The following is a 26005-nucleotide window of genomic DNA, read 5'->3' on the forward strand; positions in this document are numbered from 1 at the left end:
TGGTTTATCTTACAGGGTACCAAAACCAGCAGCCTCTCCTGGTCTTGGGGATTAAAACATTATTGGTAGAAGGGGCTAGGAAGCTTAACAGAAGCTAGATTCAGTTAGATTGCGCATTTATTTTGGGGCAGCTCTGAGGTTGATGGAGATGGGGGCTGGTGGCTACGGAAAGTCCAGAGTCCTCAAACCACTTCTTGGCACCATTTCCTTTCACAATTAAATTAGTTTACTCCACTGACGATGAAGGCATATTGTGAAAGATACAGAGAACTGTGGACAAGATGTTTGCAGGAGGCTGTGATGGTGTGGAGGACAGGACACACAGAGATACTGCCTGCCACCAACAATTTAATGTATACCAGTGATGCAAGGGAACACAGTTCAGATTTCCAGGCTGTATTTTCATTTTCATCCATGCAAATAGGGAAATAATGAAAAGAAGGGTGAAGGAGAAAAATATAATAGGAATAAGATTATTTAGTTCTGTCAAGAAAAAGGGAGAAAAACATTAATCATTAAGTGTAAAAGGGATACTCAGTCAATAATGAGCACATATTCCATGCCCAGGGTAGACATAATAAAAGAAAATAGACTGCAGCCAGAGGGGACATTGATCTGGGTAATAGAATTTCCTCCTCAGTTCTCCGGAACAGAAGAGATGCGCTTGTTCTCATAAGGCTTAGTTACAGCCCCCAACTCTCACCACTGTTCTCCCTGCCTCAGCATGGAAAGCACAGCCAGTCTTCCCAACCAGATGCACCCTGCCCCAGACTCTGCCTGACATGTTAACCACAATTGACATATAGACCACAAACCCATGAGAGACCATCAGCCAGAACCACCAGATCAGCTGCTCCTGAATTCTTAACCTACAGGATAATGATGCTTACTATTGTCTTAAGCTGCTAAGTTGTGGGGTGATTCACTACAGTAAATAACCAGTATAACAACCTGTGGACCAGAAGGGACTGAGCCAGGTTTGGGCAGAGGGAGCGGTTGAGGTGTGATCACCTCAGCCGACGCTATGAGAGTTTCTGAAGCTCGCATGACCCTTTGCAGTGATACGTATTCTTTTTTTAAACTATGGTGATTTCATTTTTTTTTTCTGTCTATTGGAGATCATTCCATATCCGTTCATAAATAGCTTCCTTATTCTTTTCCACAGCTACATAGTACTCCACTGTGTGGAGGTAGGTATCATAATTTGTTCAGACAATCTCTTCTTGGTGGACATTTAGAGAGTCTTGCTATTTCAAAACATGCTTAAAGGTACGTATGTATATATCTTCTTTGTACACACTCACAGGTAGAAGCATAGAACTAACCCCTGGAGTTGGAATTGATGATACTCAGGCTTCTCACTCATGGTTCAGCACTGATCTATAGGAGCTGCCTGGCCCTTTGTGCTTCATCTACCTACCCCTGGTTCTCACCTAAGTGCTGAAACCTTTCTCTTCTGTGAATTGTCTGGAGATCCTACTGCACTCATCACACGAAAGGCACTTTATGTGAACTCAGAGAAAATTCCTGAAAACCTTATGGGTGCGTTCTATTAAGACATTAACAGAGAACTAGCTCAACAAGTCCACCACTGTGTCCTGTACAGACTTTTAGGTTAACACAAAGTTCTCAAACCCTTACTGTGATAGGACACTGTAAGAAAGTCAAAAGAAGTTAGAGACTCGGTCTTTACTCTTTAGAAACTGAAAATCAAGTCTACATCATTAGTTGGGACCCAGAGGAGCTGAATCCAATCAGCTAGTTTTTCTCCCTCACTGACACAGCTCCGGTTACCAGGGGGAGGAACTGCCCGGAGGTCACTGAAGATGTGAGGACACTCTTTAGTAGTCTTTCCCTCCCTCCCACCACTGCCCTTTCTCCTTCCTTCCCTTCCTTCCTTCCCCCTCCCCTCACACACTTTTTGTGATAAAATTATGCCATTACAAACAGAAGGTATTGGCTGAATGACTTGGGTTTCCCATTATCTTCATATAATTCCTTAATCCAGAGTGGGTGTTTTCGTTTGTTTTATTAAAATCCACATATGTATGTCTGTAAGTCTAGTATTTCAATGGCTTTCAAACTATTTTGGTCATGGCCAACAGTAACAAAACCATTTACCTTGCAATCTATCCAATTATCCACCTATCTATATATGTCTTTTTTAGAAGGTATCACCAAAAGCCCCTAGCCTTATATGCACAGTACTCTAGAATAGATATTTTCCATTCTAGTCTATTCCTTTTTGTAAAAATGCTGGTCTTAACGCACTTGATTTCATGAACGATTAATGGGTCGCGACCTGTGGTTTGAAAACCACGGCTGTCTGTGCCACACCACAGGCCTGGGGTAAATTTCAGGTGTTCGCCTTGTGTAATAAAAACCTTAAAAGCGGTGCTGGCTGCTTGCTAAATTGTTCTTCCTTTAAAACTTAAAAGTTATCCTCACTAAATGTTCTGGAAGCCACATAAATCTGAGACTTTCTCAGAAGTTGGCATTAATGTGCTGTAATTTGGTGCCAGCGCTGGGAATATCAGTAAGTGCACCTGGCTCTGTCATTCTGCTTGATTGTCTGTCACAGCTGGGGAAGTACTTTGCCTCCAGATGCCCTTTGATGCAGCTTGCATGAAGAGAACGCAAATGCTAGTCAGCTCCGGCCAAGAATCCATCCCCCTGTAGCTGATTGGATTACATGGCCGAGTGGCATGTGTGTCTGTCACTGGAAAGAGTGATGTGTTGTATGGGAAAACCAGGGGGATGGAGTGCAGTGAGAAGACAAGGGAAGGGGTACAGGTATGGGAGAATTCTCCCTAACCTTATGCCATCCCGCCCAAAGCGGCATTAATGATGCCACACTTGCGTTCAAGTCAGTCCGGGAGGATGGGGGCGAGAGACCGACATGGTCTGTAAGTTGCCTTGTGTGTCAGGCCCTTCTCTAGGCACATTTCCATGCGGTCACTGCAGTAAGGAGTTAACATGTACTGAGGGCTTATTTTACTTGAGGCATTTATGTGCCTTATCCCATTTAAATCTCACAATTCTCTGAGGTGGATGCTCTGTGGCTCTCAGTTTTGCAGAGAAAACTGAAGCTTAGGGAGGGAGACTAATTTCCTCTAGGCTACATTGCCAGTATAAGAGGGAGCCAGGCCCAGCGCCCAGATCTGCCCCGGGCCCAAGCTTGTGCGTGTCACCACCACCCTGCGTCATCTCTCTTTGGCAGATAGGAAACTGACTCAGAAAGTTTGTGTCCAAGGTCACACAGCTAAGAGGTGGCAGAGCCGGGAGTCACGTGGAGTCTGTCCCAACACCATGGTCTTTCACTGGAACTGCTCAGCACTGCTGTATCCCAAGCCCATGGCAACCTGGGATAATTTAAAGACAAATGTGGTTCTTCCAGGAATGTAAGCTTGAATAGGGTAGGGTGAAACAATCCCAGGGCTGCTACTGAGAAACCGGGACTCTGGTGTGATTCCCCACAAACCTGTGAGGACTGGAGGTTAAGGAGAGGGATGTCTCAGATAAATCATCCTGCATCTTCAGGCAAGTAACAGTAACACTGCAAGCTCGTGGACATTTGTGAGCTTTCCCTGAGGATCAGACCTAAAGGTGTGAGGGCTTTGAAAATTTTTTAGTTCTATAGAAAGATTGGACTCTTAAAATTCCTTCTTAAACCATGCATCTTATGAGAGGCCAAGAGAAATGTTAAATACTTCCTTGCTTAGATAAATAGAAACAAATTCCTAGAGGGCAGGAACCATGCTGCATGGCCCTTAGAATACTTAGCTCTCAAGTCCTTCTCCACTGTTACCTTGTAAAGCCCCAAAAAGGAATTTCCAGTGTCAGGGAAGATACTTAAAAGTTGTGGGGAGGGGAGGTGGTAACCCCTGCTAATTAATACCACTATTAAGCAATAGTTGTAATAGATGTTAATATTATAGTTAATTAACATAAGAATTCTAGAATCATTCTCTCAACAGGAACATAATTATTCTGCTCATCTGTACATTTTCTCTATAACTGATATATTGTTTTAAGTTACTCATATCAATGGCCTTTATATATAATGGCCTCACAAGTTTATTTTTTTTTAAAGATATTATTTATTTATTTGAGAGAGAGAGAGAGAGAACGAGATTGAGAGCACAAGCAGGGGGAAGGGGCAGAGGGAAAGGGAGAAGCAGGCTCCTTGCTGATCAAGGAGCCCAATGTGGGGCTCGATCCCAGGACCCTGGGATCATGACCTGAGCTGAAGGCAGATGCTTAACTGACTGAGTCACCCAGGGGGCTCCCCTCACAAGTTTATTTAGGAGAGTGACTGGGTCTGTAATGCTCATTCTGGTATCTCCAGAGCCTCTCAGCACACTGCCTGTCACATAGCAGGTGCTCAATAAACATTCATTGGATGAGTGGAGTTGTTGATATCTTACCCCTTTTTTAGTTCAAATGGGAAAATAATGGTTGGCAAATACTGCAGACATGTTTTTAGCTTAAGAGTAAGTGTCAGGGTTTTGGTGAATGAATTCTGTTCCATTGTTTTAGAGACTAAATAGAGGCTTTCATCCCTAAACAACTCATATTACTACAAGATTAGCCACATTGGTTCATTCTCTTCAAACAAACAAATGTCGAATAGAGGTTTTTTGGTTTGGGGGTTGTTTTGGGAAGCTTGTACAGTTTAAAATTGGCGACCTTGGACAAGAAGATAGACAGTTCCTGGGGACTGGATTCGTGGTGGACGTGTGTTCTACTCCTGACCGTGGGTACTCGCATGTCTCTGTCCTCTCACCCCCACTCACAGGGAAGGTGCGTTTCTCCAGACTGTTTACAGACAAGTCCCAGGGAAGACTGCCCTCAATCTTTTTGGTGCAAGTGTTACAAGGGCCACCCAAGGGTACAGCCGGCTTGCTCTAGCTGTTAGTTGCACCTGACTATTCAGGGTCAAGGGAAGATAGGAACAGAGGCCCAAAAAGAAAATAGACTGGTAAAGTGGAGGAAAACAACTGGAGTAAAGACTTCTTTTCAAAATTCAAGCAGAGTCCTTGCCCTTTGAAGAATAGGAGGTACAAAACAATGGCAAGACAACAGGGATAAAAGCCGCATAAATCCCTGGACTATTCAGTTTCTATTTACAAGGAAAAACCTCCAGTTCATCCAGTTATTTTCTGTTGATATTCATGAGAAAAACACAAGGAGATGATAAAACACAAGGAGATGATAAAACTATATAGGAATCTCAGCATTAACAGCCGAACAGATGAAGGAATTTACACGTGTTAATCTAAAAATTATGATCACAATGAGATACCACTTCATACCCATTAGAATGGCTGTTATCCAAAAAATGGAAAATTGCCAAGTGTTGGAGAGGATGCAGAGAAATTAGAATCTTTCTTCATTGCTGGTGGGAATATAAAATGGTGCAGCTACTGCGGAAAACAGCCTGGTGGTTCCTCAAAAAGTTACACAGAGAGTTACCATATGACCCAGCAATGCCACTTTTATGTATATGCCCCAAAGAATTAAAAGTAGGGACTCAAACAGATCTTTCTCCACCACTGTTCCCGGCAGCACTGTTCACAATAGCCAAAAGGTAGAAATAACACAATTGTTCATACCAGGACAGGTGAATGGATACATGGAAATGCAGTCTACACATTCAATGGAATATTATTCAGACTTAAAAAGGAATGCAATTTTGACACACGCTACAACGTGGATGGACCTTGACAACAGTAACGTCGAGTAAACTAAGCCAGACACAAAGGACAACTATTGTATAGTTCCACTTACATTATTTACAAGGAAAAAACTCCAGCTCATCCCTTATTTTCTGTTTATATTCATGAGAAAAACACAAGCTTATGAAACTAAATATGGATCTCAGCAATAACAACTGAACAGATGAAGGAATCTAGAGTAGTCACATTCATAGGGCCAGAAAGGAAAATATAGGTTACCAGGGGCCAGGGGGACGGAGAGTGGGGAGTTAGTGTTCAGTGAGTCCAGAGTTGCTATTTGGGATGATGCAACAGTTCTGGAAGTGGATAGGGGTGATAGTTATATGGCATTATAAGTGTACTTAACGCTACTGCGGTGCACACTTGAAAATGGTTAAAATGGTCATTTTTACGTTATGCGTATTTTATCACAATAAAAAAAGAATATATTATAAAACCTGTGGATATATGAATTATATTCACGGTGTTGTACAAACATCACCACCAGCTGCCTCCGCCTCCCTCAGAACAGGGTTTACATAGCCCAGAGGCAGGGGAAATGGGAGCTGCCCGGGGTTGGCCTTGACTAGCCCTCCTCCAACCAGGAACGGGAGCTTTTGGAAAGACAAGCCCTTTGAAATCCACAAAATCATCTGTGTCTCAGATAGGGGCTTAGAGTGACTTCGGAGGGGATTAGACCCTGTCGGTGGTGCCTACTTCCTAAAGATGCATCATTATTCTCAGTGATGTTTACTGAATGTCTCCTGAGAGGCCGGCATTTTAATGATCTCTTTCGAAGGCTCTGCCTAACCTTGCTTTGGTTTTTGCTTTTTCTTCCTTTAAAGACTCTGCTACTGCTGGGGATTTCATATTTCTTTTCTTTTCAGCTGGTTTTTCAGGAGAAGAGGCAGTTGACTCAATGCTCTGTGTCTACAGTCTTGCAAAACCACAGCTGAGGATTTTAAATATTAGCCCGATTTGGAGAACGTGCCACTCTAAGCAAAGGCTAGGCTTGTGACAAGTTGGCAGGGAAGCTGTCCTTCAACAATGGCAAATAACACAGCTATCATCTCTGCAAGTCCAGAATGATGAATAGATTTTACCTCATCCCTCCCCTCTCTTGACAGAAGTTGGAGAACAGTTTCATTATTACTGCTTTCTGGAAGAAGAAACAAAATTATTTGCCAGTGTGCTTACAATGATGAATTGCTAAAATGGAAGAAGTATCTTTATATTCCTTTTAGATGTCTCTTAATGTATCTCTTCATTTTCCTTCCAAAGACCGTTTGTTTATTAAGATCCACCCAGTGAAGATTCGCAAGGCCTATTGCAAACATCAGTTTAAAATGATCCTTCAGGTGTGATGCCAGAAACTTTAATAGCCCCCTTTGCAACACTTCTGTATTCTCTGGCATGTCCTTCCAAGTTCCCTCCTGTCGCCCCTTCCCTGCCCTAGGGCATTGTGAATAACAAAGATTTCTGGCTGGACAATGTTTGGGTCAAGTTCAGAGAGTGTTCTTGTATTTCTTTCATCATCTAATGAGGATGGGGGGGTGCTGTGGTCAGGAGAAGCACGTCTTAGGGAGGAAGGGCAAACTGAGATCTTTGGATTCAAAGACTGTGGCTCCATCACTTTCTCTTACATAAAGATTGTATTCGTCGCATACTTCCTACTGCAAATCACGCTGGTACGATGTGACAATGCAGCGGACACACAAGCACTTTTCCCACATCACACTACAAACAGAGCCGCCCTCTCTGGGGAGCTGAAGAGAAACGTTTGGGTTTCCAGTTCCCCTCCATTTGTTTGAAGGATCAAGAGAACACAGTTTCATTTTCAACAAAAATTAAAAAGGAAAATCATGAAAAGAACCAGCCTCCTCTTTTTTTTTTCTCTCTCTCTTAATATATTGTTGCATCCAGGGCAGAGGAAGCAGTGAGCGCCACTGATACTGGATCCCCCGGGACCCTCTAAGGGTCACTCCCAGCTATCAAATGAGCATGCCTTCCTCCACTTGCTACAGCAAGTTTGTAATGGCAGTTACTGGAAGTTACTTTCGGCTCAACTCTGCAGTGCAAAACTATGAAATGCTGCAGCATCTCAGGATTCAGGCCGTGTTCACACCTGGGTTTTCACAGGGAAGACAGTTTTCAGTTTGAAGGCTTTGGAGGTTTGAAAAACCATTAGCCATGTTCCTGCCAGCCTCCATAGGCCTCTCTAGGAACTGTGTGTTCCTTAAGGACAGGAGCCAATTCCTTCCACACGTTTTTGTGTTTTATTTCTTCTTTGGGTGCTGACTATGGTGCCGTGGGCCAATTCGATTTGGGGACTTAAAATATGACAACATCCCATTTATTCTGCATTGTTGCAGAACAATGTGTGCACTGGATAAAAATTTCCGGATGACGGTACTGTCACCCTTTGAAGAGCTTAAAAAGAAAATGTTATTTGGAGGGCATCTAGTGAATAAACAGGCAAGTTCATTGTTATTAACATGCATTATTTTACCGGCTGCATCAGAGATGTCCTCAGGGCCTACAGAGACAAAAAGGACTCTTTGCAGCCTCGCTTGTGGTCTTGGAGTTCTAGCGTCTTCCCTTGGTTTTCAGATTTCTAACTGTGTGCTCATTTGTCCTCAGTTCTGCCATTCCTTCTGAGGATCTCTGTCTGAGAAGCTTCATTGATTTCTTTGGTCCTCACTATTTATTTCATCAGCAACTATAACTCAGAACAAAACCCAAGAAACCAGATGGGCTTAATTCTACCTACAGTACTTGGTAAATATGCTGTCTTGCCAACTGAGTAAAGAGCGTGGGTTTTATGATAGCTCTGAGACTCTAATTCATCCCTTCTATCATTATGTGAGGAGATAGACTTTGTAGTAAGTGGCATTCTATTTTGCACTTAGAAAAATATACATTTTTGTTATTATGATGATTAGCCTTCGATAGAACAAATCAACTGGACCCCCAAAAGAGCTTTTGAACCATCCACTCCTAACTCTTCCTTGCTACCTCCTTAATCAAGGCCAATGTTAACTCTCACAGACTATTAAAACTGCTTCTTAGTGGTCTCTCAACATCATCCTGGCTTCCTTCCAACCCATCTTCCACACTACAGCCAGAATGAGCTTTAGAACATGTAAATCTCATCATTTCACCCCCCTTGCTCAGTGGCTTTCCATGTCAGCATCTCCTTACATCACTCTTGTCCCTGCTGTGTGCTGCCACACTGTCTCCTCTCCCTGGCCATGTTCCCTATACAACAGCCCTTTGCACATGCTGTCTGCTCTGTCTGGAATGCTCTTCCCCTGGTTTTCCCCATATGGCTGGCTCCTTATATCCTTAAGTTCTCAAATTAAATGTCACTTTTTCAGAGAGACAATTCCTGATCACTCTAATTAAAGTAGGTATTCACTATTATTCTCTTTGTAGGGTGGATGGACATATGAGAGTGAACACAAGAATGAAAATCATGGTATCACATGTTAACATCCACCAGGTTGCATGCATCATGAAAGAGAAATTAATAAATCAGGCAGACAATGACCTTGCCAGTTGACTTCATCCGTCTATCAACAGCCACTCCAGTGCTAAACAAAACGAAACAAAACAAAAAACGTATGAAGTAGCCACAGTGATAGATATGGAGGCTACACATGCGCCAATAGCGTAAAGTACATTTACCAAGGCTGATCGAACTCTTATCGCTGCTGAATATCCAACACACCAGCAACAAAGACTGATGCTGACCTTCCAATACGGCACCATTGCTCTGGACGATCGACCAGTCACTTAGTGAGAAGTTGACTATATTGAGTCCTTTTCATCTTAAAGATCCAGTGGTTTTCTTTGTCATAGGGACAGACCCATACTTCCAACGGTAGAGACAGGAGTGGGCCCCCCCACCTTGTCAATACTCACAGTAACACACTGTTACACTTCTCATCCCTGGCACTCTGGGTTCTGTGGGGTTAGAGATTCTCATCCTCAAAAAGGGATACACTTTCACCTGGGGATACAGCGAGGGTACCATTGAATTAGAAGCTACAGCTGCTATCTGGGCATTTTTTGTTCCTTGTCTCCAGGAACCAGCAGATAAGGAATGGAGTCACCATTTGGGCAGAGGTGATCAACCTAATCATCCGGAGGGAGAAGGCTGTGGTTACAAAATGGGTCATGGAGGAATACATGTGGAACCCAGATCACCCATTTGGGTTTCTTTTGGTACTTCCTCCTTTCCTACTTGTGACTACAAATGAATAAATATAGAAACTTCATTCTGAAAAGGGCATGTGTCTTAGTCCACTTGGGCTGCTATAACAAAATACCATAGACTGGGTAGCTTTAGCAATAAACACTTATTTCTCACAATTCTGGAGGTTGGGAATTTCAAGATCAAGGTGTTGGCAGGTTCTGAGACTGGCAGAGGTGGTATCTGATGGTGACAGGGATCCAGACAGGTAGTGGAGGAAGGAGAAGATGAGTATTGGCTATGTCTCCTAGACTAATTACAGTAGTGGGGGCTAAAGTTTTTCCCACTCATCTTCCTCTTCTAAGTTTTCCTTCAGAAAGAGAGGCCCACTGGTATCCTGGAGGAGATGTTCCATGAACGTACATGAACAAGTGGACTGGAGTCATACAAGGGGTGGACTGTGGTAGACAAGGGATGAGTCAAGCAGTGTCTCTTCAAGGAAGGACTTGTATCGAGCCGTCAGTCAGTAGACAACCTCTGGCCACTGGCTCCTTCAGGGTCTGTCCCTGCTACAGAGTCACACCGTCCTGAGGTCGTGCCCTTTCTAGGGCAGCCCATACCTGGTGACTGAGCAAGGGGGTGTGTGCAAAGGCCCGGGCATCTCTGCTCAACATGGCACAACTCTGATGGGCAATCCTTGCCATGAGCTACCTGCTGTGTTGAGTGAGGCTTAGCAGGCCAGCATCACACACAGTTTGTCCTCTCTTTACTCAGCCTTCTTTCCGCCCCTTTCTTTTCACTGGTTCTAATCCCTGGAAAACATCTTGCACCCAGATTTATCTCATCATCTACTCCCAAAGAACCCAAACTGGTACATGCTTTGGTGGCAAATGAGGAACTTGCTAACTAGGTCGTTTGGAGCAACTTATTTCACTCTGCCGATCCTCCATTTCTTCATCAGTAAAATGGAAATAAAATTTGCCTCTCAGGGTTGTGTGAGGTTTGAATAAAATCAAGTGTGTGATCACCTAGCACCATGCATGGTGTAGAGTGGTGTATGATGTTTAAAAGGGAAGCCTTCTCAGAAATGGTGACTTTCCATGCCGACACAGCGTTGTGAGCTGAGAAGGGAGAGCTGAGTGTTCTGTCTTCTGGCCACTTTGTTGGTGACGATAATGGCAAATTCTCACATAGCGTGCACCATGAGCCAGGCACTTTTCAAGTGTCTTGCATATATTAACCTACAAACAACTTGGTGAGGGGGCGCCTGGGTGGCTCAGTCATTAAGTGTCTGCCTTCGGCTCAGGTCATGGTCCCAGGGTCCTGGGATTGAGCCCCGTATCTGGCTCCCTGCTCGGCGGGAAACCTGCTTTTCCCTCTCCCACTCCCCCTGCTTGTGTTTCTGCTCTCGCTATCTCTCTCTGTGTCAAATAAATAAATAAAATCTTAAAAAAAAAACAAAACTTGGTGAGGAAGGTTCCGAACCCCATTATCACAGGTGAGGAAACGGAGGCACAGAGAGATTCACAAACTGGTCACAGTCTCAAAGATTGCAAGGAATAGAGTTGGGCTTTGAACCCAGGAACCTGATACCAGTACCTATGCTCATGCCCAGTATGGTACATGGCCTCTTAGTTCAACTTTATCCTACAAAGAACTTGACACAGAGTAAGGCAATCTTGCTGCTCACTTCCCACTTCCTCATGACACCCTTCCAGAACTAGTTTTTCTGAATGGGAAAGAAAAAGATGAGGAAAGTGTCACCCCCGCTGCAGATGGTCTGAGCTTCATGAATCCTTTCTGAAACCTTGAGGCAGGGAGAATCGAACATCTATCTCCCTGGGTTGAAGCCCCAAAGGGAACTACTCTGGCAGAAGGTATGAGGGCAGGAGCGAGACACTGACAATGGTAGTTTCCTAGCAAAATTTCAGGTATTTGCAAATAATTAACTCAGCCTTTTCAACATGTCTTTATTTGCTTAAATTAACAAAATATAGGTTACATGCTATTTTCAGGTAAACTGCTTTTTCACCGAAGTAGAAAGCGATATTCACAACTTGGGTTACTACATACTTGGAGTTTTTGTATTTAAATAGCAAGCCAGAATTCTGTACAAAATCAACATTTGGTGTAATGTTGTCCAAATATGCAAAGGATTTTAAATGTTAGCTCTGTTACATGTTGTTCCAGCAAAGCAGACAAAGATCATGATTCAAAATGCGATGTTAATATTTTATTAAATGCCTTTAGGGCTTAATAAATACAGTATGCACATTGACTTTCTCATGCAGCTACTCGTATACAAATATACCAGTTACCCTTGTGGGGTTATGAAAGGTCAGCCTCAGTCTCATGGCCAGTGGGGAGTCAAATTTTAAAAAGAAAGAATGAGAGAGGAATTAGAAGGCAAAAAGAGGGAGGTAATCATAGGCCTGAATAAAAGGATAAAAGAGAAATATGCCACTTGGCTGGTCGGTTGGCTGTTTCAGAGTGACAGCGGTCAAAAGTCTGGAAAGCTTTCAGTAGTGACCTATTTTCAGAGTGTCACAAGAAGGTGAATGTTATTCTGCCCTAGCCCTTAGAATGCTGATAACCTTGGACGGTTTTACCCCTCAATTCTCTCAGGGTGATCCCCACGTGCTGTCCTTCAGGTTTGCATTCTCATTAATTAGCCCAGTAGGCAAGGTTGGCCAACCCTTTCCTTTGCTCTGCACTTATACATGAGGTATCCATGTAATTTATCTCCCAAACTGGGATACTTCTGAGAGTTGAGGTGATACTCTTAGCAATTATCTTGGGGCAGAGGTATAAACCAGGCTTGGTCCAGGCAAATCAGGATGGTCGTCACTCAACAACATACAAAACCAAGATTTTAGCCTTAATTCTCACAAAGTCAGTGTATATTTATCATCAGGCTAGATCTAATTAAGTCTCTCATACCCAGAGTCAAGAACTAAAAACAGGCTTTATAATACACTTCCTAACACTTTTTAAATTACTTTTCTTAGGAATTTTTTTCCCTCAAAATGAAATTTTACTTGGAAGGCTAACATGAAAAACAGATGAAATGTGAGCCACTTTGAGTGAAGTGGGCGTGAGGGCTGAGAGTTTCTCCTTCTCCTCTAGTAGCTTTGGAGGGACCTAAGAGGGACCTCTGGCTCCTTGATCCACAATTTGGAAACCACCATTCTAGACCATACTCTCTCTATCTCAACATGAACTTGATCCTCAAACATTCCCGTATGATTCATTTGGTTGGAAAAAACTAGAGCTTGCTATTCTAGATTTCCTGGTTCTGGCGAGGCATACCCAGAACACACTGGAAGTATGTCTTCAACTACTATGGGCTACTGAAAGAATGAACTTGTAATGGGACCCTGACAGCTGGAGCCCTCACAGACCATGCAGCCAGCCTCCTGCATGATTTGATCAAAGGCACTAATGAGCTATATCAATAATGACTGGAAGGCAAGTCACCCCTCCGAGGACTTGGGACAGTTTCCCAGCACAGAGTTGGGCTTGTACCCACAGAAACCCAAACTGTTTCCTTCAGCATCCCCTTTGCAGGAGCCTGACCTCAGGACACAGGTGGCGGCGGTAGGAAACCCAAACAGCTTTGGCATTTGTGGTGGTGGTGAGGCTGAAGGAAAGAGCTTTAGGCGAGGGGGGGCAGGAGAAATGCGTCAGGGACTGACAAAGCCCATGAGGGGATGATTAGAAATCAATGAGTCTCAGGGGGAAGCACCTTGGCCAAGAGAAAAAGCTGACATCCAGCAGTCAGACACGGGCCAGGTCTTCTCAAGAAATGTACTGGAACTTTAGGAGGAGAGAAAGCACACAATAAACAGTACCTCGCTCTACAAATAAGAGTTGAAACTACCAACCAAGAGGCAGTTTTTACATAAACACAGACACAGTACCAGAGGGTTACTGCTTATGGTCAGTCACAGATCTGCGACATCCCGTGAGCCCTGCTTTACTTGGCACCGGTGCCTAAGGAAAGCCTACTGGCTGGGTTCAACCCACCCATGACAGTCATGGCCACTCACTACAATCATGATTCAAGCATCTAGGAAGAAATAATGAGTCACTGTAGGCTGGCTATGTATTTTTAAACATATTAGGTGACCATAAACATCACAGGCATCATCTCCTAATACAAAGAGTGTGTGTTTATACGGTGTGTGTGAGTGTGTGTGTGTGTGTGTGCACACGTGCACATGCATGTGTATGTTTGTGTCCTTGTGAGGGTCTTACGGAACAGGTAAGAAGCCCTAGGTCAGCAATAAGATTTCAAGGTCTCCTGCTCCATATTTTAATGAGTCTGAAGCCAGAAACACATATTCATGGAGTCCAAGAGAGCCACCCTATTAGCCCAGTCAGTCTTTCTTGATCCTCCTGCACAGAAGAATCATCAGGGGGAACCTTTTAAAAAACACCAAAGTTGGGGCTCCACTCTAGACCAAATTAAATCAGAATCTCAGAACTTGAGGCCTCAGCATTGGCATTTTTTTAAAAAGTTCCCCTAGATGATTCTACTGTGCAGGCAGCATTGAGAACACAGTCCAGAGTTGGGCTTGTACCCACAGAAACCCAAACTGTTTCCTTCAGCATCCCCTTTGCAGGAGCCTGACCTCAGCTACTCCCTTAGCAGTAATTAGCTGATGGTGATTCTAATATTCTAAAGAAGCAGCACTCAGATTGCAAGACTTCCCCACCACGCCCCCAGCTCCGGCGCTGAGGAGAAAGCCGCTGCTCGTAAGGCGACAACTCTTCCTGCAGCTACTTTTATGGGGCACGGGGCCTCAGAACAAGGTGTCCAGGAGGGAGCTCTGCTCAGGACACAAGGGGTGAGCCTGCAGACACTGACCACTTTGGGGCCATCTGAAAATACGCTCCAAATTCCACATGCGATGAAGGCAGCTGAAGCAGAACAAGGCAGACCCAGGCAGGAAGCTCAGTCCTGCTGGTTTTTCATTAGTTGAAATTATTCATATTTTTTAAACTTCTCTCTTATATCTGCAGCAACCACTTGAGAATATCCTCTTCAATACCTCACTCTTCTTGTCATTTCTGGTGTCTTGGCTTATTTAATAAAGGTGATTTTCATATATACAACTAGGAATGTTTTCATCTATCTGGAAAAATATGATAACTTCCACACATTCAACTAAATCATCATTGATAAGGTAACGTGTCAAGCACCATATTTTTGCAACTAAAGAAAATTCCCCATGTATTGCATATTAGTCAAAGGAAAATAGACTTTCTAAAAGCACCTCGGCATCAGCTTACAATTAGGTATCTAGGATATGTACAGTCTATTATAGTGAAGATGCATAAAATAGCACTGAAGAGGACCCTGCATGTGTGTTAGAAATCAAGGGCCCAACGAGAGACCTGAGAAGCGTTTACATGACTGAGGACAAATCCCTGCTCATGTAGTCTGAGCCATTTATAAAGATTTGCACCATTTGCCAGTCTCCAGCAAATGACAACTCATGCAGAAAGCTATATTTGAACTGCCTAGTTCTCATTTTCTAAATGCAATTTGAAAACTGTCCACTTAGATACCTAAAAGCACTGCTTGTTTTTCCATTTTCCTCTCCAGTAATTCTTTTAAACTCTCATCTCTGTGCTTGAAGTACAAGTAATCAGAGAAGGAGGGGCCCCGCCGGGCACTCTGCAGAGCCCTGAGGCGGGGACGCTCTTCTCTGAGGGCAGATCGTCTCTGCGGGCTGCCCTCTGCCCCGCAGCTGCCCTTGCTCCTCTCCTGGTGCTCTCCTCGGGGCTTGTCCCCATCGTCGTCCTCCTCTTGCTCCTCACAGGGGTCCTCGAGGGCCCTGGGAGCCGGCTCGGGGTGGGCGGGTAGACCATGGGGTGTGCAGGGCTGCCTGCTCTGCGGGGCCGGGCCCGGGCTGTCTCGCCCCACCTCACGGCTGGTGTCCTCCCCCTCTTCCTCGTGGCAGGGGCTGCCCCGGGCGCTCTCCCCGTCCGACCGGAACACTGGCCCCTTTGCCCCACGCTTCTGGGAAAGGTCAAAGGGCTCCTCCTGTTCCAGACTCCTGAGCACGCCCGCCGCCGGGGCCAGGGCCATTCTCCCCCTTCCAAAACCTGTGAGAGCAAAAGCAATATTCAGGCCCCAGGAATAGCTGTGAAAATGGGTCACTGTATGGTACCCAGGGCCATTTAGTATAGTTTCATTTTACATTTTAAAAACAAATTCCCAGGCGCGCCTGGGTGGCTCAGTTGGTTAAGCATCTGACTCTTGATCTCAGCTCAGCTCTTGATCTTACAGCCGTGAGTTCAAGCCCTGTGTTGGCTCCACGCTGGGTGTGAAGCCTACTTCAAAAAAATAATTAAATGAAAATAAAAAATGAAAATAAATTCCCAGTAAGGCTACGGAGAGATGGGCCTTGTCACAAACGTAGTTTACATCAGTAGAACTCCTTTAAGGTAAATCTGGCAACATGTACCAAAAGCTTAAAATAAGCATAGCTCTGACTGAGCAATTATACAATTGAGAATTTAAACTATGAAAATAGTCATACAGGTGCACAAAATGTATAAGGATGCTCATCACATTTTTTTTTTACAGTGAAACTGAAATGATAGAGGTTTACTTAAATAATACAATGAACCACATGTAGAAGATGTAGAGACCTACTAATAGTCATAAAAAGGTATTCTATATATTTTAAGTAAAAAACATATTTATCATATATATTTATAGTACCGTCCCGATTTTATCTATCTTTATCAAAAAATATCTGGAAGAATTTATGTCAAAATCTCAAACATTAGGTGATTCTAACATTTTTCTTTTCATTTCTAATATATTTCTTATTATTTTCAGTGAGCATATATTTTACCATAAGAAAAAACAAAACCATAACAGAGGTATTTTCATCTTGAAAAAATTATATTTACCATTTGGGGCCAAGAAGGCCACCCCATACCGGGCCCCTAAGCACAGATAGAGAGGGCACAAAGAGATCCAAAGCCCCTGTGTCCAACCACAAGTATCCCTGCTGTTGGGCACAGCCATGCGCAAGGGTCTCACTTTTAGTTTCAGTTTGAGGGCCCTGCAGGGAGGGACTTTTCAGGAGCCAACAAACGCATGGTAACACTCTGCCTGATTTGATCTTGAAGGTCTCTGGTTCTGGTGAACCCCCAGTCAGGCCCTGGGGAGAAGGTGGGAACAATCAGGCTTCCAGGGTGGGGGCACATAAAGGAGGTAAAGGTCCAAGTCAGCCTACCTTATGCTATTGTCAGGCAATGAAGCTGTCTATAGCTTTAATCACATAAGGGGCACAGGGAGGATCTTTTTAATCTGAGTCATGATTTTTGAGCCATTTCAAACACTAGAGTGAAAAAGTGCTAACACCTTCTGTAGATGAAAACATTAAAATTGTTGAAAGCCTGTTAACTTTCAAAGCATCTCTCTGATATATATGATGCTCTTTATTTTTCCAGAAGAATGACAGAGTCATTAGGTGCCTTTTAGGATTTGAGCCCCCATGTGGGGTAAGACACGATGACCAGGGTAGGCTGTCAAGTGGAGGACTGTCTCCTCAGTGCCTTCTGTCCCCAGCCACAGCAATTGAGCAACTTCACCTATTCCGGAAAAATCCAGGCCTATGTTGGAAATTAGCTCAGGCAACTAGAGATGCAAAGAATAATTCAGGAGAAAACCAATCTCGGGGAAAGAAAACGGCTTTTATTTTTTACCAGAATTTTTCAGCGCTTTTGCATAAACTCTAGGCTTTGTTTTGTGATGACCACAGCTCCCTGTCACTCAGGAGCAGTGTAAGCTCAGTGGGTGCCGTGAAAAATAGGAAAACTATAATCATTCTGTTTCATGCTGTGGGTATACGTGTATGTCGTATTTATGAATACGTGTGCCTATTTGACCAGCTCTCTGAGAAGGGTAGGAGAAGCGGCCAACAAGAACAGATCACCCCACGTGTTCACCTAGTGTAGTGGGCACCGGCTTCATTCAGAAATTCTGGAGTTGGAGTCCCAGTTCTGCCTTCAGATTTGGTGTATAACATCGAACAGTTTATAACGTCTCTTGGTTTTGTCTCCTCTTACATAAAATGGGAATAACACAGGCTACTTTGTGAAGTTGTGGGCACAAATAATAGTATTTCTAGAGTGCATGGCACTGCGCTTTAATCACACCAGCATCAGAAAACAGCAGTTCACAGGGTTTTGTAAGTTACCTCAGTGTGTGTCTGCTCTCCCCGCACACGGACCTTCCAGGGAGCAAAGATGGTCTCACTTCCCTGGTCTCTCTGGCAGCACGTAGCGTGCTGTTTGGGATAGAGGTGCATCTCTTGCCTGCTTGTTTAAGTGACTAAAGAGCAACCTGCTGAATTTAGTGGATCGGGAACCTAAACTCTTCACAGCTAAGGGCCCTGGGACTGAGAAAATGGAAGAGGCAAGATCTTTTTACCAGTTCAGTGAGGACTCAGTGGGGGGAGGCAGCAGCCTGTGCTCTGCATATGGGCCAATTAGCCCCACCAGGCAGGAAAACTGTCCCTGGGTGCATCTGGTTGTAAACACAAGGAGCCCTGGCCTGCTACAGATATACTTCTGCTAATGCGGAGCTTACAGACCTGGTTTTTAGAAAGGAAAGAAAAATCACACGTCCTTTAACAGCAGTGTGATGAAAAAGATCCACTAAGGGCTTTAGGGTCAGGAAGGTCTGTGTTCAAATCTTGACTCTGCCACTTTTGAGTTGAGCAGCTTTGGGAAAATCAGGATCTTGAAGCCTCAGTTATCCCATCTGTAAAATGGAGGTAATAGAAGTTCCTCTCGCCTTGAGTTGTTTATTTTTTTAAAAGATTTTATTTATTTATTTGACAGAGAGATAGAGAGCACAAATAGGCAGAGTGGCAGGCAGAGGGAGAGGGAGAAGCAGGCTCTCCGTCGAGCAGGGAGCTGGATGTAGGGCTCGATCCCAGGACCCCAGGATCATGACCTGAGCCGAAGGCAGCCGCCCAACTGACTGAGCCACCCAGGCGCCCCTCGCCTTGAGTTGTTTAAAGATTAAAGGAGACAGGACACCTGATGTGGTGTCTGGAGCAAAAACTAATAACAGTACTGACGGGCGTCATTTGGATATTCCAGTTTCTCCTCTATAATTCACTTTTATGCACTACCTTCAGATATTAGCATTCTATTTGTTATGGTAACATTGTAAGACTCTTCCTTTTCCTCTGCTGTGGTCTTGAAAATTCTGATCCCTTTTCAACTACAGGTATAGCCCCTAAAGTAAAGCCCCCTAAAAACAAGTTCAGCTCCCTTTTGTTATCCACTGGCCTCAGCAGCCTTGGGTGCTTCCTGGAAGAGTGATTACCTTGAGAATGGAGGCCCCGCTCCATGACCCCGTGCTTGACTTTCATGTGGCGTGTCAGGTTCCCCTTTAGGGTGAATTTGCTCGGACAGTAGAGACACTTGAAGGGTTTGCTGTCAGAGTGCAGGTGCATGTGACCCATTAGGTTGTGCATCCGGTTGAATTCCTTCCCACACAGCTGTCAGAAACAATGATGAGGATAAGACAGGTTACTCGTGGTGGTGGGCCCTCCCCAGATGAGCCCACACCCAGGCCCATGTGAGGATGGATGTGTTTCTCCTTTGTTTGGATCTTGGCATTTTAAGCAGCCTCCAAGTGAAATGTCCCCAGTGACGTCAGGGAGGGCCTGGATTGTGCCCAGGCTCAGAGGTGGAGCCAGTAGGAATGGACTCATGAGATTGTGTTCCTATTACACAGTGATTTTTAAACACAAGGCAAAACTTGCAGACCTATTTCAGCTTCAGTTGAATGCAAGTTGTAGAAAAGGAGAAAGGCTGATGTGAAAAGCAATGGTTCAAAGTGTGTTTCACTTTAATCGTAAGTATATGATTACTTGTTTAATATCTATGGAGCATTATAACATGGAAGATACTGTCTTAAGTCTGCCATGGAGTGTCACATCTAATTCTCACGTCAATTCCATGAGATGGGTGCTGTTATCACCCCCATTTTACAGATGGACAAAATGAGGGATTAAGGCACTTGGCCAAGGTACACAGCTAATGGGTACTGGAGCTGGGATAATGATCTAAGGCCACTAGACACCAGAAGCCACATGGTAAACCACCACACCATCTTGTGTCCCTTCAACATAACTCTTTTGTTAGACTGTATCGTGCAATGTGTTTCTAATTTTTTAATTTGCTTATTTTTGGGATGGATGTCAAAATTAGAAAGAACAAAGAGAGAGCTAAAGGAAGGAATATGTCTTCTCTATGGGCAGAGATTTGAAGTACTGAAAAATATTATCTCAGCTATACAAAAAGTAAACATGTTTTATTCATTTCTTTCTTTTTGTTGTTTTGTCATTTCTTTTTCCAACAAAGTGCAGATGCATGATGGATCAGAACAGTGGTTCTCCAACTTCTTTTGAAAGAACTGAACTGCCTTTTCGAAGGCAATTTATGCAGGTGCAAAAGGTGGAAAACAGAATCTGCTGCTCTGGGTCTTTTCCTTCCTTTTCTCGTCCCCAAGCCCTAGCAGAGCAGAGTTTAGAGAATCCAGCCCTCCCTCAGCTGTGCTGGGAAGAATAGAAAGAAGGGTTTTCTGTGTGTGCTAAGGCCAGAGTGTTAAGAAGGAACATCTTCCTTCCCTCCCCAACCTCAGAGGCCCATGTCGTGAGGGCAGTGAGATGGGGGGAAAGATGGCTTGGAGACAGGACTCAGGGTAAGTGTCCCCTGAGGCTGACACCAGTTTTCCTTTCTCATGGAGAGAGATTTTCAGGGACAGTGTTGGGGATCCTGGATTGAATATTTATTAAAGAAGGCACTGTTTCTGTTAGGTGGCCTTGGAGATGAGACTTAACTGGCCCTGGAAGAATGGGTAGACCTAACAAACAATGACCTTGGGAGGCCAGCTGAAAAGAATGCTGGGTGGTAAGAGGCAGCCAGCTGGGATGACAACTTTGTCACAGATAATCCACGCATGGATAATGAATAATTGGTTCTGTATTTTTAAATGATTCATATTTGGGGGTGTTAAGTACTTTTTTCCCTTTTTACTTCCTTACTGGCAAGAATGAATTTGGCATACTGGTGTCCCACACTCAGTATTCAGAGCACCTGCACACCACATTCATGTGGAAAAGGTGACCCAAGAGTGAAAAGGCTGAGAGTGTTGGTCTAATTTTAATGTCCTGGGGAGAAGCCCTACGTGTGGGATGGATACTTGCTTTCTTTTATTCTCAATAGAGACGATTTAGTAAGATGAATCAATCTGTGACTCAGCTTTGCACATGTGTGGAAGTTCTGGTACAGTATTATTTATTAGCTTAGCTTAGTTTATCCAGTTCTCCATCCTGACTAAGGGGGAAAGAAAGCTTTGAATCTAGAGATTCTACATTAGGTATTTCCACTCATGATTCATTTTAGAAAAAGTATATCTCATTCGGTTTGTGGGGTGCTTCCTGATTATTTGGAGTGAGGTTGCAGCAAAAGATCTGAAAACAGCAGAAGCCCTGGGTGGTTAAGCACAAGACACATGGGAAGAGAGGAGCTGGAGGCTGCAAGATCAGACTACTGCGCTAGTCCAGGCTTGGATGGGTCTCGTGGTAGTTTAAACCAGACAGAATTGAAGAGATGGGTGCCTTCTTTACTTGGCTCCTGTAAAGGAGAGATTCTACTTTTAGGTATTACCTCTACTTGCTAAGGTATTAGAAGCTGGACTTGTCTGAAACAGTTTTTATAAAGGAGATGGAATTTTAGCCAAACCTTGAAGGATGTATAAGGTGCCATTTGTTTTTGTTTTGATACAGAATGACTTCTCTTCATTAAGTAGTTTCAGGCACTCTATTCCACCTTAGATCATAGGCAACACAGTGATCACAGCTGTGCTAATGACCAACTATTTGCTGTTGCCACAGCTGCTATGACTTGGAGGTCAGAGGGGTCGTGCAGTTCACCTGCCCCAAGGTCCCACTTCCCTTTCCCCTTCCCTACCCCACCCCCACTCCAACACACAGAGATGTGTGCACACATCAGAATGGCTACTGGTAAGTAATTTCCGGATTCTTTCTTAGCTTTAGACAAGCCACATTTTATGATCCTTTAACATAGCCCAGTGTGTATTTTTCTAATATAATGTTTTTCTAACTCAATTCATTCACTCCTGAAAATCATGAGACATTTTTAGTGGTACATGAGTACATCAGGACATTAAAATGATATTGTCCCCTGAAGTCAAAGCATATGGCTTTAGGGAAGGTCCACTGTAGGGCATGACTGGTCAGCTATATTATCAGAAGGTGACTGGTAGAGGACACTTATTTTTGTGCTATTGGTAAAATTTATTTTTTATATATCAGAGTTATCCCTCATGGTTTATGGTAGCCTGCTGGACCAACCAATGGAAAGCTTTTGCAGGGTTGAACGAAGGTGTGTTAACTCTGAAAGATGTTTGGGGCACTAAAAGGAACCCTAGGTTATCTTCTGAAATGCAAGGGCTACCTTCCTTTTCTTTGTGGCCAACCTCAATATCAAGCACAGGGCTATCCACATAGTAGAAGATATTTTATGTCTGTGAAATTCAGAGAGAGACCTCTCAGTCACTGTTACTGAAGAGAGGCCAGAGAAAGAGAACTGGGTGAATTAAAGATGGCCCCCTCGGGTAGGGTTTGAGATGTGAGCTTCAGGAAGACTCATTATAATAGAGAAAGGGAAGTAGACCGGAAGGAAGAAGAAGAGTTGGGAGGGATCACCAAAATGCTAGTTTTTTCTCCTGGGGAAAGCAGTCAGTCTATGTCAAGGCCCCTATAATCATGAGGTGTAAGGCTAAGAGCTTACCCAAGTCAAGACTTGCTGAATCATCTCCTGCCAAGGTCTGTGGGGATTAAATTAAGGTGGCTGTCGGGGGATACAGGAAGCTAATGGAATGGTGAAGTCTCAGATGTCATGGTGCAGATGGTCATCTCAACCAGTCTGCCCCTCCTGAACTCTCAGTTGCTCTAATGAGGGGTATTCGTGTGCCTCTGACATTAAATCTCAGCTTCTCCATCAAAGACACACTTTTATGCCTACTTTTTAAATGGAGGGGGACCTCAACATTTAATAGAAAATTGGAACAAATGTTTTGAACTGTCCTTTCAAAGTGGGTTGCACGAATCATTAGGTTTGGAAATAGCAGAGCAGAGAGGTGATGCTGAGAGCCCAAAAGGATAGAGAACTTGCTCCATTTTCTCTTCTGTAAAATGTCAATGATAATAGTTTCTTATGAAGGTTGTTGTAAGGATCAAATAAGATAATTCATGCAAAGGTCTTGCCAAATAGTAAGAGCTCAATAAATATTAGCTCTTATTATTATCATTACCGTGTACATAGTAGACTCCTTTACAATCTGGAAATAGAAAGATCTTTACAGATAAGAGTGCTTTTTAAACCAAATTATTTGGAGGAAATATTAAAGGGAGGATGAAGTAAGGAATCCTTTGAGCAAATACTTGCCAGGTCACTTGAGGCGTACAGAAATGGAAGGAGTTGTGCCTGACCCAGCACTAAGAAATGTGGTTGGAAAGAGAAGATGCATCCCGAATTGCAGCCTTTGGGAAAGCCCTTTATGCGGCAACCCAGTCCTCAGCCCTTTAAATAGCTGGCCGAAGCCCTTCACTCTGAATTCTGGCCTCCTCCTGCCCCGCCCCTCACTGTCCAGGGCCTGGAGGCACCTCAGGCACTTTGCGTGAGCTGCAGTGACAACGGGGCCGGCCAGCCACACCGAGAAGCCAGCTTTGTGAAGAGACTGGGGGATGGCAGCAGGCAGCCCTGGCCAGAGGCCCACAGAGCCAAGAAGAGGCACGCCGCTTCGTGCCAACCAGCCTCATCTGAGCCTGAGGACTGAGATGCACCAGGAAGCCTGTGTTTTCCTATTCTAGGAGAAAAGGTCAAAGAGCTGAAGCCTGCAGCCGAGGAGAATGGCCTCTGCTAAACTGCCCTTCCCTTACATTCTTCTCTCTCTCTCTCTCTCTTTTTAATAAGAAGGGTGTTCCTTTCCTCAAAGGGAGAGGGAGGGAGGGAGAGAGAGAGACTGTAAACTGTCCAAAAGGACCGTGAGAAAACAGGAAGCTTTGAAAAGTACAAGAGAAAGCAAGATGAAATCTATTTGCAGGAGGGCCCCTGGGGACATGTGAGGCATTGTTAAGCAGGCAGTTCATACAGTTATATCCTTCCTTCTGCTGAGGAGGGCTTTACTGCCAAAAGGCTGCTATCTGGTCACTGCCTTAACCCCCTCCATGCCAGCCTGAGAGCCCAGACCCAAAGTTCTGGGCCCCTCACAGGCCCCAGCCGGTTTGTCCCCCATAGGGCATCCAAGAGCTGGAGTGCCAAGCAAAGCCATTGTGGCAAAGGTGGTGGGACCTTTTCCAAGGAGACCTCATCCTCTTCTATCAGCTCTGCCCTCCGCCTTCGGGCCTCTGCCTCAGACGAGGCTGCAGATGACCTGGTGATTCATAACTTAGGCAGCTCCCGGCTTCACCCATCTCAAAGGAGAATTTGTCCCGGAAATTCTGGATGGCTGCTTTTCCTGGACAGGTTTCCCAAAGACGGCAGCTGGTTCTTTGCTATTATGGAGTGTGGCTGCTACAAGGATAGCATCCAAATCAACCCCTGCGTGCTTACGCAGAATCTGGGAAGCATATTTCTGAAACATGGCTTAAGTCTACAGGCGCAGGTCTTTGGAGATCCTCCAGCTGGCTCCAAGAAGCAGGGAGTCCAGAAGTGGAGCCAATAGCAAAAGAGCCCAGAAGGGCAGTAATTTTTTTTTTTGAGAAAAAAAAAGAAATATAGAATGGAAACCTTTCCTCTCCTCTAATTTTCCATCCTATTGTTAATGCTTAATCTCACAGTGAGTGAATGTTTCTGCTTGCTGTGGACAGCTGTTTCCACTGAGCATGGGGCCAGAGAGAGCCAGTCCATGTTGCAATGGGGCTTGGAGGGGGGGAGGGCTTTAGGTTAGGAAGGATTTTTAGTGGTGAGAAACCCAAGAAAGTAGAATCTGTTACTTAAGCAATCTCCCCTTTTTACAAGGTTTTGGGTCAAAGAGACAGAGCTAACTCTTGGAACATGACTGAAGCAAGGTCTGCCTCCTTTTCCAGCCATGTCAATCATGTAAAGGGAACATCTCCTCCCTGTTACCCACAATAAAGCTTGGGTTGAGTTTTTGGGCCTCTTCTCCAACATCGCTATGCAGTCAGCCTGTGACTCATTTCTGATTGACTGTGAATTTTGTAGTGATGAGCAAATGGCCCTCCATTCCGTACCCAACTCCCAAAGTCCCATCAACCTCCACTCAGGGCCAGATTTCCAAGAATCCACAATGACAACTGATGGGGAGCAAAGTCCACAGGGACACTATCTTGAGATGGCCCATCCTACAGTGGGATCTGGAGCTAGTTTACAAACACAAAGAGCCCTGTCACATACTCTGTAAATGCAGACATGTGCTGAAATTCCTTTGAAATGAAGAAGGGTGATGATACAAAGAGCACACCAAGCAGGGGAGCACTTGGCAGGGAGATGGGGACAGGGAGATGCTTCTGGCACCTCCCTGGCGGCAGAGGGCTCTTCAGTGAGATGACTGACACCTGTCCTTGTTTCAGAAATGTCTAAGAATGGAGAAGGGCCACCTGCTTGACAAAAGTACCTTTCAACAGCCACTTGTTTTTTTTAATGATAGATACACTCTCCTAGGCAGCCTCCTGACCCATAGTGTGGTCTTCTGGGAAAACCCTTCCACCAGGGAAAGGTGGCCTTTGCAGATGACTCGTCCAATTCCTGCAACAGGCCCATCTGCCACTGAAGAATATAAACTGTGCATCGTCTCAGAGCTGGCATTTCATCCTGCAATCTGGTGGTGTGAGCCCACATACAGAGCCTAATGCACCCTCAAGGAGAGGTCAAATTGAGTTTCTGAGCCACAAAGTGGAACCTCAGGCACCTGTTGAGCCCTGTATGGTACACTATCATTGGGGTGGATGGTGGATGCCCAATGCCCACAAAGCATTGGGCAAAGCTGGCTCACTGATCA

At 44.4% G+C, this 26005-nt stretch overlaps 1 protein-coding gene across 16 annotated transcripts in view; it reads right to left on the reverse strand.

The window, feature by feature from the left end:
- Positions 1–11783: 11783 nt before the first annotated feature.
- ZNF366 (zinc finger protein 366) overlaps positions 11784–26005 on the reverse strand; it is a 67386-nt gene continuing 53164 nt past the window's right edge. For all 16 annotated transcript variants that reach the window (XM_027604564.2, XM_027604551.2, XM_027604563.2 and 13 more), the window contains 2 exons: positions 19277–19451; positions 11784–16026 (listed from right to left, as the gene is read on the reverse strand). In XM_027604564.2, the coding sequence (XP_027460365.2) occupies positions 15479–16026; positions 19277–19451 (723 nt within the window). In that variant the 3' untranslated portion in view covers positions 11784–15478. The remainder of the gene's footprint in view (positions 16027–19276; positions 19452–26005) is intronic.

The sequence above is a fragment of the Zalophus californianus genome, chromosome 5 (genome assembly GCF_009762305.2).
Source record: "Zalophus californianus isolate mZalCal1 chromosome 5, mZalCal1.pri.v2, whole genome shotgun sequence".
Classification (NCBI taxonomy): Eukaryota; Metazoa; Chordata; class Mammalia; order Carnivora; family Otariidae; genus Zalophus; species Zalophus californianus.